The sequence below is a fragment of the Psittacula echo genome (assembly GCF_963264785.1).
Source record: "Psittacula echo genome assembly, chromosome: 5".
Lineage (NCBI taxonomy): Eukaryota > Metazoa > Chordata > Aves > Psittaciformes > Psittacidae > Psittacula > Psittacula echo.
Window position 1 is genome coordinate 55816237 of NC_137739.1, and position 13967 is coordinate 55830203.

The 13967-nt window shown below is 40.8% G+C and overlaps 1 protein-coding gene across 3 annotated transcripts in view; it reads left to right on the forward strand.

Moving 5' to 3' along the window:
• The window catches only part of TSHR (thyroid stimulating hormone receptor), a gene marked incomplete at its 5' end in the record, with an annotated part of 58356 nt that overhangs the window by 26515 nt on the left and 17874 nt on the right, over positions 1-13967 (forward strand). For 2 of the 3 annotated variants that reach the window (XM_080619498.1, XM_080619499.1), the window contains 3 exons: positions 10925-10999; positions 12198-12272; positions 13635-13712. In XM_080619498.1, coding sequence (XP_080475624.1) covers positions 10925-10999; positions 12198-12272; positions 13635-13712 — 228 coding nt within the window. Of the gene's footprint in view, positions 1-477; positions 553-10924; positions 11000-12197; positions 12273-13634; positions 13713-13967 lie in introns of all 3 variants that reach the window. The other variant, XM_080619497.1, reaches the window with a different exon arrangement.

Below are 13967 nucleotides of genomic sequence, written 5' to 3' on the forward strand. Positions count from 1 at the left end.
TTTTTTCCTCAGCAATATCAAAGGTTGCTCTGACGATGTTTCTCTCTAGAGAAATTGCAACAGTTGTTGGCAATGATGGCCCAAGGACCATCTTTGCTTCTTTCCTTCCTTTCTAATAATTTGATACAGATAAATATGCCAATTTACCTGAGGGCTAGATTCCCTTAGAGAACTCCAAGGTGATTTTAAGTGGGGAGAAGGAAAGAAATATGATTCTGAAATGTGAAATACGGATGTTCGCTTTTGCTGCTTAATAGCACAGTTGTGGTTTTTTGATTTAACTGTATTCTGCAGTATACGTGCATCTCAGGCATCAGTCAAAATCAAAATCCTGTAAAAAGTTCTTTCCTAAGACACTGTCTGTGTATCTGGAAATGTCATGGCAGTTGGATGAGAGAAATAAAATGGCATGACAGGCACTAATGATGGTTTGCCATGACCTGAGACTTGTTTCTTTCCCTGTTTGATGGTGTTTAGCTACATCTCCATAGATGAAACACTTCAGAGTCTGGAGGCCCATTCCTTCAACAGTTTAAGTAAAGTCACTCATATGTAAGTATTGTAAATAAATGAATACAGTGATACAATAAATTTGTGGATGTGTGGAAATAACATCTATCTATCTCTGTCTCTCTCTCTATATATATTGATGTTTGAGTTATCATTCTTGTCTCCTTTGTAGCTGAATATCCCTTTTCCCATTTCCTTTCTCTGTAATGTGGAGTCAGTCTCTTTTTCTTTGACTTGTGCTTTCTTCCCCTACATCTTCTTGGATCCCTTGCTTTCCTGTATCCTCCAATAGAAGTGTAAGAAAGTGCAGTGAAAATTACGTGGGACTACGTTATGAGCTCGATGGCAAGTTGAAATAAACTGACAACTAAGAATTACTTTTGTCAAATTACTGAAGGTAAGTGTAAAACAGTAATATAAACACCAGAAATAAAATCAGAAGGACCAAAGCACAGAGCAAACGGCACTAGCTGGAGACATGAAGAATAAAAAGTAATCGTTCTGGAAGTGCAAAAGTAAAATGAAGAGTGCTTATCTGGTTATTAGATGCAATGGGAATGTTATGGACAAAGGCTTCTGGGAAGTGTTTTTCTACCTTTTTGTTCTGACCAGTTCTCACTAAGTGATGCGCTAGGGCAGTTACAAAAGTGGTAAGACAAGTGCATCCACAGAGTTCTTGTCATTCAGCAGTACCCTATCAAAATGAGAAGTAATGTATTGAATAGAGCTTTATTGGATCCATCCTATATCTTCCATATTTCTGTTACTGATCCAAATGTTACTGATCCAGAATGCACTGGAACAGGGGCAAGCTCCAGAACACCTGCAGTACATTGATGACATTATTGTGTGGGGTGATACAGCTACTAAGAAGGAGGAAAAATTGCTGCTACTGCTGAACCCAGGACAGAGGGAAAGTGGGCAAGTGTTGTAAAGCTCAGTTAAGTTGAAGCTTATCATATTTCAGAGAAGTTTTATGTTTGCAGAGATTCCATGGGAGAGCACTGTCTGTCATCATGGGTCCAGAAAACATTGTCAGAGAGGAAAGACTTCTATGTCCAGAAAGAGAACATACCAGAGGCTGATACATCTTTTAAAGCTGTTGCAAGGGGTGAAAGTTACAACCCATTTTCCACACTGATGTTTGACAAAGCAAAAGTAATAATACCTTTAAATTAGACTAGGCAAGGTTCATGTTGAACTCTAGGCAATGTTTTCATATGGCTGGCATAAGTAAACACTAGACTTGTCCTTATCATTGGAGGCCTTTAAGGCTGTTTAATCAGAAACTCCATACCTCTATTTAATCTTCACTCAAAGAAGATTGAACTAGATAACCTCTTAACACTGCTGTATTTTCTGTTATTTTTCTCCCTTTTACTTTACACAGTGTGAAACAGGTTAATAAAAATGAAAGAGGTATCATTACTGTTATGGATAGAGAACAACTAATGTTGGAGAGTGGAACTACCTCTCCTAAAAGCACCTGACAGGCAAAGCTAGAAGTAGAGTCCAGGATCCTGAGCCGTAGTTCAGCCCAATAACATGCTCCTGTATAATATTCCTGAGTGAATTTCATGGGAAGGCTTTGGTGTGATAAGAGTACATATCATCTTTGGTTATAATCCCATTTCCTCTTCTATAGATATTTTTTTCAGGTTTGTTGTCTTTATGTTCTCTCTTCCTCTTTCTCAGTTGTTGTGTCTTTAGGATTTCTTGTTCAACACACATGAACAACGAAACGTTTACCAGCAGCACATTTTATAAGCAATGAAAAAAGCATTTGGTACTATGCACTAACAATTCCTCATGTAGGTACTTGTTAAAGATAAAATGCTCTTGGGTCATTGCAGGATTCTTCCATGCAATATGTAGTGTAGTATCTTGTCTGTTTCAAACTATATAGATAAAAAGGCTTCTGAGGATGCCTTGAGAAAAAAAAAACTAGCTGACTAAATAGCTGTTTTCTGTTGTTCCTGTATTAGGTTCAAAGTGGAGAATGGACTAGAAAAATCTCCCTTGGGATCTTAATTAATAACACAAAACTCATCTCCTTCAAAGGGTAATGTAAAGTAAGCCTTTGAATATCTTGAGCTCTTCCACAAAATGCACACTCCAGGGAGACCTCAGAGCAGCCTTCCAGTACCTAAAGGGGGCCTAAAAGAATGCTACAAGAATTTTTATAAGAGCCAGTAGGGATAGGAAAAAGGGGAATGGCTTTAAACTGGAAGAGAGGAGATTCAGATTAGATTCGCCTGCTCTAGTGAGTCCCACGGACTATTACCCACTTCTGGTGATCCATGTGGGTGCTAGTGATGTTGATGACAGTAGCCTGGAGAACATAAAGAAGGACTACAGAGCCCTGGGAGAGGTGGTTAGGGGCTCTGGAGCTCAGGTTGTCTTTTCATCAATTCTCCAGGATACAGGGGGGGACCTTAAAAAAGCTAGGAGGATTGGCCAGCTTAATAAATGGTTAAAAGGATGGTGCCATAGTCAGGGGTTTGGGTGTTTTGAATACGGGACTCAAGTTAGTAGGCCAGGTCTACTGGGGGCTGGTAGAGCTGGTCTGACAAAGAAGGGGAAGAGTGGTTTTGGTAGGAGGCTTGTGAGGCTGGTCAAGGTTTCTTTAAACTAGATGTGTTGGGGGAGGGGGGCATTGTTTCATCCCATCACACCCAGTCAGTTGCCAGCACCTACAATAAATGCTCGGAGCAATGCAGAGATATTCCAGCTGCTCCAGCCAATGAGCTGGCTTCATTTGGAGCTCAGCTCAGATGCCTCTATACAAACACCCACAGCATGGGAAACAAACAAGAGGAATTAGAGATGTGCGCACGTCTACAGGGGTATGATATAATAGGCATCACAGAAACATGGTGGGATGGCTCCTATGACTGGAGTGTTGGAATGGAAGGTTACAGGCTCTTTAGAAAAGACAGGCCAGCAGAAGGGGAGGGGGAATTGCTATTTATGTTAGGGATAGGCTGGAGAGTATGGAACTCTGTCTGGGGACAGGTGAGCAGTCAACAGAGAATTTGTGGGTCAGGGTTAAAGGGAGAACACCTATGGGGGACATTATTGTGAGGATCTGTTACAGACCGCCTGATCAAGAGGACTCTGTGGATGAAGTGCTCTACAGGCAGATAGGAACAGCCTCACGCTCACAGGCCCTTGTTCTTATGGGAGACTTCAACCACCCTGACATCTGTTGGAATGAAGGTACGGCCCGGCACAAGCAATCCAGGAGGTTCCTCGATTGTGTGGAAGACAACTTCCTTCTGCAAGTAACAGAGGAGCCGACAAGGAGAGGTGCCATGCTTGACCTCGTGCTCACCAACAGGGAAGGGCTCACTGGAAATGTGACGCTCCAGGGCAGCCTTGGTTGCAGCAATCATGAGATGGTCGAGTTCAAGATCCTCGGGACAGTGAGAAGAGCGTGCAGCAAGCTCACTGCCCTGGACTTCAAGAGAGCAGACTTTGGCCTCTTCAGGAACCTGCTTAGTAAGGTTCCATGGGAAATAGCCCTGGAGGGCAGGGGGGCCCAAGACTGTTGGTTGTTATTCAAGGATCGCGTGCTCCAAGCTCAGGAGTGTTGCATCCCAACTAGAAGGAAGTGCAGCAGGAGGGCCAGGAGACCTCCTTGGATGGATAAGGAGCTGCTGAGGAAAATTCAAAGGAAAAAAGAGGCTTATAGAAGGTGGAAGCAGGGACAGGTGGCCTGGGGAGAATACAGGGATGTTGTCTGGGAAGCTAGGGACCAGGTGAGGAAGGCTAAGGCCCAGTTAGAATTGAACTTGGCTAGGGATGTTAAGGATAATAGGAAGGGATTCTATAGGTACATAGCGAGTAAAAGACAGACTAGGGACAACGTAGGCCCCCTTCGGAAGATATCAGGAGAACTGGCTACCCAGGATTTGGAGAAGGCTGAGGTTCTTAATGACTTCTTTGCCTCAGCCTTCACTGGCAAAGTCTCTGACAGCACCACCCAAGTCTTGGAAGGCGAACGCAGGTACTGTAAGAATGAAGACCTTAGGCTCGCTGTAGGAGAGGATCTGGTTAGAGACCATCTTAAAAACCTAAACGTACACAAGTCCATGGGACCTGATGAAATCCATCCACGGGTCCTGAAGGAGCTGGCAAATGAAGTTGCTAAGCCACTGGCCATCATATTTGAAAGATCATGGCAGTCAGGTGAAGTTCCCGACGACTGGAAGAAGGGAAATATAACCCCCATTTTCAAGAAGGGGAAAATGGATGACCCAGGGAATTACAGACCAGTCAGTCTCACCTCTGTGCCTGGCAAACTCTTGGAGCAGATTCTCCTGGAAGGCATGCTAAGGCACATGAAAAACAAGGAGGTGGTTGGTGACAGCCAGCATGGCTTCACTAAGGGGAAATCCTGCCTGACCAATTTGGTGGCCTTCTATGATGGGGCTATGGAACTGATGGACAGGGGCAGAGCAGTTGACATCATCTACCTGGACTTGTGCAAAGCATTCGACACTGTCCCACATGACATCCTTGTCTCTAAATTGGAGAGACATCAATTTGATGGGTGGACCACTCAGTGGATAAAGAACTGGCTGGATGGCCGCACACAAAGAGTTGTGGTCAATGGCTCGATGTCCGGCTGGAGACCAGTAACAAGTGGTGTCCCTCAGGGATCGGTGTTGGGACCGGTCTTGTTCAACATCTTTGTCGGTGACATGGACAGTGGGATTGAGTGCACCCTCAGCAAGTTTGCCGATGACACCAAGCTCTGTGGTTCAGTTGATACACTGGAGGGAAGGGATGCCATCCAGAGGGACCTTGACACGCTTGTGAGGTGGGCTGATGCCAACCTTATGAAGTTTAACCATGACAAGTGCAAGGTCCTACACCTGGGTCGGAGCAATCCCAGGCACAGCTACAGGTTGGGCAGAGAAGAGATTCAGAGCAGCCCTGCAGAGAAGGACTTGGGGGTGTTGGTCGATGAGAAAATGAACATGAGCCGGCTTCAGTGTGTGCTCGCAGCCCAGAAAGCCAACCGTATCCTGGGCTGCATCAAGAGGAGTGCGACAAGCAGGTCGAAAGAGGTGATCCTGCCCCTCTACTCTGCTATCATGAGACCTCACTTGGAGTATTGTGTGCAGTTCTGGTGTCCTCAACATACAAAGGACATGGAACTGTTGGAACAAGTCCAGAGGAGGGCCACGAGGATGATCAGGGGACTGGAGCACCTCCTGTATGAAGACAGGCTGAGAAAGTTGGGGCTGTTCAGCCTGGAGAAGAGAAGCTGCGTGGAGACCTCATAGCAGCCTTCCAGTATCTGAAGGGGGCTTATAAGGATGCTGGGGAGGGACTCTTCATCAGGGACTGTAGTGACAGGACAAGGGGTAACGGGTTCAAACTTAAACAGGGGAAGTTTAGATTGGATCTAAGGAAGAAATTCTTTACTGAGAGGGTGGTGAGGCACTGGAATGGGTTGCCCAGGGAAGCTGTGAATGCTCCATCCTTGGCAGTGTTCAAGGCCAGGTTGGATGGCCTTGGGTAGCATGGTTTAGTGTGAGGTGTCCCTGCCCATGGCAGGGGGGTTGGAACTAGATGATCTTAAGGTCCTTTCCAACCTTAACTATTCTATGATTCTATTAGGAAGAAATTATTATGAGGGCAGAGATGCCCTGGCACAGGTTTCCCAGAGAACCTGTGGCTGCCCCATCCCTGGCACTGTTCATGGCTTTAAGAAATGGGTTTAGTGGAAGGTGTCCCTGCCCGTGGCAGGAGGGTTGCACTAGATGATTTTGAAGGTCCTTTCCAAACTTAACTATTCTATAATTCTGTGATACGGTATGATTCTATGAGTAGTTTGAAGGAATGGTGGGTGGAGTTCTGGTGCTGCCAGTGCCTCCCGAGGCACTGTGATGCGTTCTGTAGCACTGCCTAATTTGTGTTCCTTTCTACTACCTAAAGGGTTGGCAGGGAATTTAAATAGAAGCCTTTTCTATTGCCCTCTTGAAATCTCTAACCATGCCCAAGGCATGTTTATATTCCTGCCTGGGAGGACAGCCAGTGCCCCTTGCCATAGCCTGCCTTTGTCATGGCTCCCCTGAAGTCAGGCTGGAGCACACCAATAAGGTGCAAAAGCACTGCTTTATCTCCTCCATGCCAGAACACAGGCCTGGATTTGCTGCCAATGCTGTAAGAAGCTTCAGGCCCAAGAGTCAGCAGAGCTCAGGGGCATCTACATGCACAGCCCCTATGGCACAGGCTGCCAGGAGGGCATGGTGCTCAGGGAATTTCCTGAACTGCTATGCAAGGGTTATAGTAATGTGGCATCCTTATATTTCTCACAAGGCACTACCAAAAAATAAACTGTACATAAATACAAGATATATATATACTAATTTTTTTTTTTGTAAGACCCAAAAATACTACCCAGGACGAGACACCAGAACTTTACTCACAGAAGCTATAGGCAAACCCCAAACCTTTGCAGATAGCCCACAAAGAAGGGCTGCCTCTACCACTCAAAAGTACTTCCCAGATTTTTAAAATCTGTTTGCAAGTAAGGCACACGTATTTTTTAATCAGGGAATATTCAGGCTTCTGGCAGATTAGGCAGTTGCATATGAGCTGTAAAGAAAGCAATTTATAAATTTGTTTTTCTGAATGGCTTCCATAACTCCTGTGATTTGTTAACTCTTATGTTGTTGGGTTTGATTTATTTTCCAAAGAAAAAGATTATTCAGGGGTAAATGTATATGTTGTGCTATGCATTTCTTTAATGTTCTCCCAAATTAAACAAACATTTGTTTAATGTTTCTTTAATTCTTCTTGCATAGTATTTTTGCTAAAATAATGCCAGGTAAGGACTATCTTAGGGTATTTTAAAGGAGGTTGAAGTTACTCTAACAGTTTCTTAAAGAAGTCATTTCACAGAGTTTCATTTTCACAGGTTGTTTTTAATGGATTTTTCATAAAGTGCAGCTTTATGTAAATATCTTTTTTACCCTAAATTGACCTTATACACACAGTTTCATTTAAAAACATTTAGTTTTAAACATAAGAACTTCTTAGGAGAAAATTTAGTGTTTGTGGAAGGGAGGAACCAATTGCTTTGGCTTGAGTCAAATGTCATGTGAACAGGTATCCTGTGCTCTTCATCATCCATGTTTGCCAAGCCTGTTAGAGTGCTTCAGCTTTGATCTTCAGTGCTCCACTTTCTTCATCCTTTATGCAGTTTATGTGCCTCTATGCCAACTTTCTGTTCCTTCCAAACCTCAGCTCTCTTTAAGCATAGGTCATATATTTATGAAACAATGCCTGTCAAGTGCTGAGCAACTTCTGCAAATTAAGGATACTGATCACCTGCTGTATTTCAATGGCCCAGATCTCATTTTGGTTGTAATTAATGACAAATTCACATCTATGAAGATGAAAATCAGAGCCAAGGTTTTGTGGTGGGTTTTTTTTTTTCCCCATTTGTGTTAAATTGGTGTCACAATGTTTTCTTGTTCCTTTTGTTTTTACTTTTTTAAGTATGTCTGCAAGACATACTTAACATCCTCACAAATTCAGAACTGTCCATTCTGTACGATGGCATACATATTTATTTTTTTCCAGATACACTTGTGAAAGTATCCAATTAGCAGTCAATGTCTCTGTGTACTTGTCTTACTAGTGGAGCTGCAGCTTGGTAGCATTACACTAAATAAAAAGCTTTTGTAATTAGGTCATTGTTTCTCAGGATAACATTCCTGTGGAAGGAACCCCAGACAAATTCACTCTTTTCCCCTTCTCTGTGTCTCTGCTCATGCTCCTTTGAGATCTTTCCCTACTCCCTTTTTGTCCTCACTTCAAAAGCTCTCTCCTCTTGTGCAACTACATGAAAAGCCCTCTCAGCATTTGGGAACAGGGCCAAAGGTTATGGTTCAAGTGACTTGCCCTCATATATGCAACATCATTTGGAGAGCTGATAGGGGACCACTCTCATCTCTGCAGAGAGGTGGAGCTAAAGGCCAGGGCAGCTCTGCCAGCCTTCAGGCCAGGGCTGCACTTCCCTCGCTTGGACAGCTTGCAGAGCCAGGTTGTGGGATATGGTGCTGCAGAAAGGAGAGGTGATACGATGGAAATATCTGAGATGCAACTGGAGAGGGAGATTGAAGAGATCTGGGGACGGTTGTATACCTGCAGGGAATTTCAAGGCAATGAAATTCTGAGTCATGCACAAAAATCTTGCTAAAAGCTGCGGTCTGGAGGCAGGGAAATAAACAAGACTGTAAGGAGCCTGAGTCAGTTTTCTGGTGCTAGCAATGCAAAGGCTTGACAGGTGCATGCAGATGAAAGAAAGTTAGTGGTTTGGCTGTAGGGGGAGAATAAATGGAAGTATACATACAAGTGAGAGAAGCCAATGAAGCTATAGCTTAGGAAGTCTAAGAAGGTAGAGATGGGCCCCTCCAAAAAAGGCCTGATCTGAAGTATTTCAGAACTGCTGACCTGGATATCCTTAGTCTTCAGAGGTATCTCAGCACAATGTGATTATACTGGGACTCTATGGACAGATTTGGTATTTCTGGATTCTGGGCTTGAACAAATACAGGGGTATGTTGATATTGCAAAGCAGGAATGAAAGATATGTCTGGTAAATGAAATTCATACACCACTTAAGCAAACGTGCCTTTCAAAATGTTACTAAATTCATATAGGATGCTAAGTAGCTTATTAACCTTTCTAGAAGTTATCTAGTGAAATTACATCTCAGTAATTAATTCACTAGACTAATATCTGAATATTATTAGTTTCATTTTATATTAATTTGGATTTTGAGCTAAGTATTTATATCTTTTTAACTGAACATAAGTTCATAGTTATTTGTAAGTCTTGATGTGGGACTTTTTATCAAAAAGTGACTTTCTCTGCATATCTGCCAATTCTTAATTGGTTTATGTACTTTTAAAAATAAAGCAGAAGCTCAATAGTTTGTAAAGTAACTTTGAATAATTTTGTAAATATGCCACAAATAATTCTGTTATCTTGTAGTTAGGTAGTAACATCCTTTTTTCTTACAAGTATATCTAAGTAATTTCAGTTAGGACTGAGAAGGGAAATATTTATTCAGGGCACCTTTTGCCTTTCTGCATCAATGGTCAACAAAGATGCCTATTGTCTTAGGTTTTCTTATATCTTTAAAGCACTTAATTTCCAGAATGACTCAGAATCGTTACATTACTTTTGGATGCAGAATTTAAGCACTATATTCTATGACTAAGTTGTATTTATAGGGTGTGTCAAAGTTCCACTTCAAAAGTCACTTAAAATCAGCTCTCACAGACACTTAGATACCTCAGAACTAGCCTACTAGGAATTTTTAAGTACACTCTTTGGCTTTATCTGCATTTTAGGCAGCTAAAACTACTAATAGCTTTCCTAGAGTTGCTTTTGAAAGGAACCCTAACTTTCTAAATCTGTGGGTTTCGATCTTTCCAGTTCACCAATGCAAATATAAATACAGTATATATTAAAGCATAATTATTCCATAATCGCAACATTACCAATTCAAGGAAATCAAACAGCAGGGACATAAATCCTTTCTCCAATGTTCAGTCAAATCATATTGATTTCTTCATTCACGTTATTTAAGCTTGTCTCTGACTACAGTGCCAACTGTCTCATCTGGCAGTTCTAAACCTTTTATTCCCAGATTAATTAGTTTTTCATTTGCCTTTGTTAAACAGCACATGCCCTCTCATGGCCTAGTTACTTAATAAATCAGAATCTGATTGAATCTCACTGCACTATTTTGTGCTTTCAATTGTGCCGCAGATTTTGAATTCTTATTTTCAGTACCCTCATCCAAATCATTTATGCAGAATACTATGAATAGCAACAAGCCAAAACCTTATGACTTTATGGTACTCTGATGCATTATTCATTTCCAGGCTGAAGGCTGATCTGAAGACTATCTTTCCCTGGAATATTTGGCCCACTATCTAACTAGGGGGCTCATGAGTCCAACATTTTATATGTAGTCAGTGATGGAAAAGCATGTCAGTTAAAGCTGAGCAAATACCACTGTTGGGAGTGTGATAGCTATAGAACTAATAAATCAGTTTGAGAGAAGCAGAAGACATTGAGAAGACTTCTTTTACATACAGAAACAGTACTGTTCAAAGTACCTAACAGACATAAGGAATATTTTAATACAGCACTGTAATTGCAGTAGTATAACTATTAATTACACCAGTTTAACGTGCACATAATTCATCACTGTAAGATTAGTCAGCATGCATAGTGGTCTTGAGCTAGTGCTAGCCAGTACAAAAGCTCGTTGCAGGAAGTGAGTCCCCGAAATTTCATTTTAACATTGCTGGTTTCTGTTACAATAAATAATTAAATATTAACAACCGATGTGGTGATGTTCCTCCCTTTTTTACAGTGAAATTCGAAATCTTAGAAACTTGGATTACATAGATCCAGATGCCTTTAAGAACCTCCCACTTCTGAAATATCTGTAAGTATTTAGCACCTGTAACGAGTTGGCACTTAAACCTCACAGATGACTCTACACTATAGCAGTTTTGTTTCTTTGCATTTCATTTTGGAACTGATTGCAATGTTTTTCCCTGATGCTTTATTTCAATGACAGAAAGCCAGCTAGGGTAGGGGCTGGAACTTAGACTATGTTTGCAGGAAAGGAAAACGTGTACACAGTTCATTAGTAGTTTTGCCATTCTTCTCATGCATTGAATGACTGAAATACACTAGGGTCTCCGTGGTAAAATTCCACAGCTAGCTTTCTTCTTATAGTAAGTGTATTTTTTTGTAGGGAATATTGGGAAGAAGGGACGCAACAGAGATATGCACATCTTTTATATTTACTATATATTGACACAGGGGTTTAAAGCATACTTGTCAGCTAAATGTGAAAGACCATCTATAGACACTTGATTTAATGTAATCTCTGGCAGAAAGAAATCATGAAGAATTTTCTGTATTCCCATGACGTTTCTAAAGAGCAGCACAGAGTAACCAAACCATGAAATTCTAAAATTATAGCATAGGAAAGAGAGATGAGAAAGAGTATCTTCTGTGACTGAATAATGTTTAGAAGACTTTAAAAAGGGGGGTCATGGTAAGACTTTGTTGTGGGGGTACTGGTGAGAAAGAAAGATTTTTCCTACAGATCTGAAAGCAATGTAAAGAAAGAAGTTAAAATAATTTCATTTCAGGATAACAGTTTTAAAAATCAAGAACTATATTTTCTTATTTCCACTCTAGAGGAATTCAGAAATAAGGGGCATTAACTGTATTTACATTTGAAAATATCTTCCCCTTTTAAGCTATTAGCCTCAATGAAAGATAGTGGATTTGGGGGTCCAGACTATTGTCTGAATCTCAAGTGAATCCAGAGTTATCAGGGTTTTTTTGTCACCTCATAGGCTACTTCACTCCGCAAATATGCTCAGCTGTCTTATTATTCTGTATTTCCATTTTTTAGATGCTATAATTTATCATAAATCTGGTATTTTGATTTTTTTAATTGTACTTGCATCCTTATATTTTGGACAGTTGATTATAGATTAATTGATTGACAATAGGGAGGATGAAATAACTGTCCTGAACTGTTGAACATTTTAAATACATTAGTTGTTGTTGTTGTTGTTGTTCAGTAATCCAGTCCGTCTAATTCTGTTTCTTCTCTTTTTCAGTGGTATTTTTAATACTGGACTCAAAGCATTTCCAGATCTCACCAAAATCTACTCATCTGATGTGAACTTTTTACTGTAAGTATCTGTCCTCACAGATGGTTAAAACACTACCATCCTCAGATCCCAAGAAAGCCTACAGTGAAGGTTCCTGTTTTGGAGAAAAACATTAAATATGTCTGACAAAACACTTTTCCAGCTATATTTCAATCATCAGTAGTACTATATCTGGAAAATGACAGGTCACATAGCACTATACATTGGACCTGGATGAAAGACAGACACACAAATGCATTTCCCTTGAATCAGCTAAAGCACACAATACACAACTTCTACAAGCATTTTGCTTTTAGTTTTTGGTTTTGTAATGGCTGTGCAATATCTGAATTAGTCTAAAGTCAGATTAGTATGGCACACAGGACCTGATCTGACAACCTGCTAACATCAAGTCATCCTATCAACATTCTTCTAACAAACTTGTGCTGGCTTGGTGAGCTCATATTGCACATTTTCTACTCTTCATTGAACTCCTATATCATTGAATTATAACCTCCATTGGCTATCTGCCTTCCTTCTGACCCCAACCTGAGCACAGAAGACCCAAGAGCAGGAAAACCAGACAATCTTGACAGCAATTGCTTATTATTACACTTTTAAAAAGCTCAGTGTTGGCTAAACTCACATTTTAAGGAAGATATTGGGGAAGGGTTATTATGTTGCTTTGTACAATTAATGTTTTAATAAAGAAAACTGAAAAGGAGGTTAAAAGGCAAATTACTTTTTTCTCTCTCCTTTTTCCAGTTTAGTCATAGTAAATCTGTTTAGTTTTTCTTTGTCCCTTTTCAGACAACAGAGTTTTGGTCTGAAGATACTTAGCATTTATTAAAAGTGGGAGTAAAAAAGTAGAGTACAGAGCAGGAGTAAAAAAGTAAGAAATGACAGATACTGAAACACTCATTTGGATGAGAGTCGAGATGAATCATTAGGTTAGATCACATGATAAATTCTTTCACTTGTGCTAAATTCAGTTCTGTAAAGTGAAATGCCTCTGTCCTGAATAATGTATTACCTGTTGTCTTAGCCTAGCTAGAGAAACAGATTTCACCTCTAAAGTCACTTAGGCTGGCTCAATTGACACTGCAGCATTATTTACTTTGCTAATTCTCTGGTTTATAAGACAAGGGACCTTACTATGCTATTAATCATTATAATCTAACAAGCTGGCACACCTCACCCATCTCCTTCACAAGCTCACTTCCTGGATGCTGGAACATGCTCAATTCTTAATCATCCCACATGTTTAGTTTATCTCAGGTCAGAAGGTACAAGTCATTCTATGCTTTTATATATTATGAAGGCAGAGAACAATTATAATAAAATTGTTCTGGCGGAGCTCTGTTGGGCAGATGTTTGATTGTGATGTTTCGTCTCCTTTTTCAGTGAAATTGCAGATAATCCTTTCATGACTTCAGTGCCTGCAAATGCTTTCCACGGGCTTTGTAATGAATCTCTAACTCTGTAAGTTCTTCCAGTTTAAGTTGCAAGACAGCTACCTCTCTCAAGCATATGGTAAAACGTTTTAAAACCCCCAATAATCATTGTCCTACCCTAGTAGTTTGTAACAGAGAAACACCATAGACAAGTAGCATCCGTAATCTAATTTGCCTAAACCCTTTACTTTAACAGTGATCTGAATCAGCCCTACTGCTTTTCTTTAAACTGGCTTGACCAAAGTGGTTTTGCTTTTGTATGACCCTGATGTCAGTAAATAGT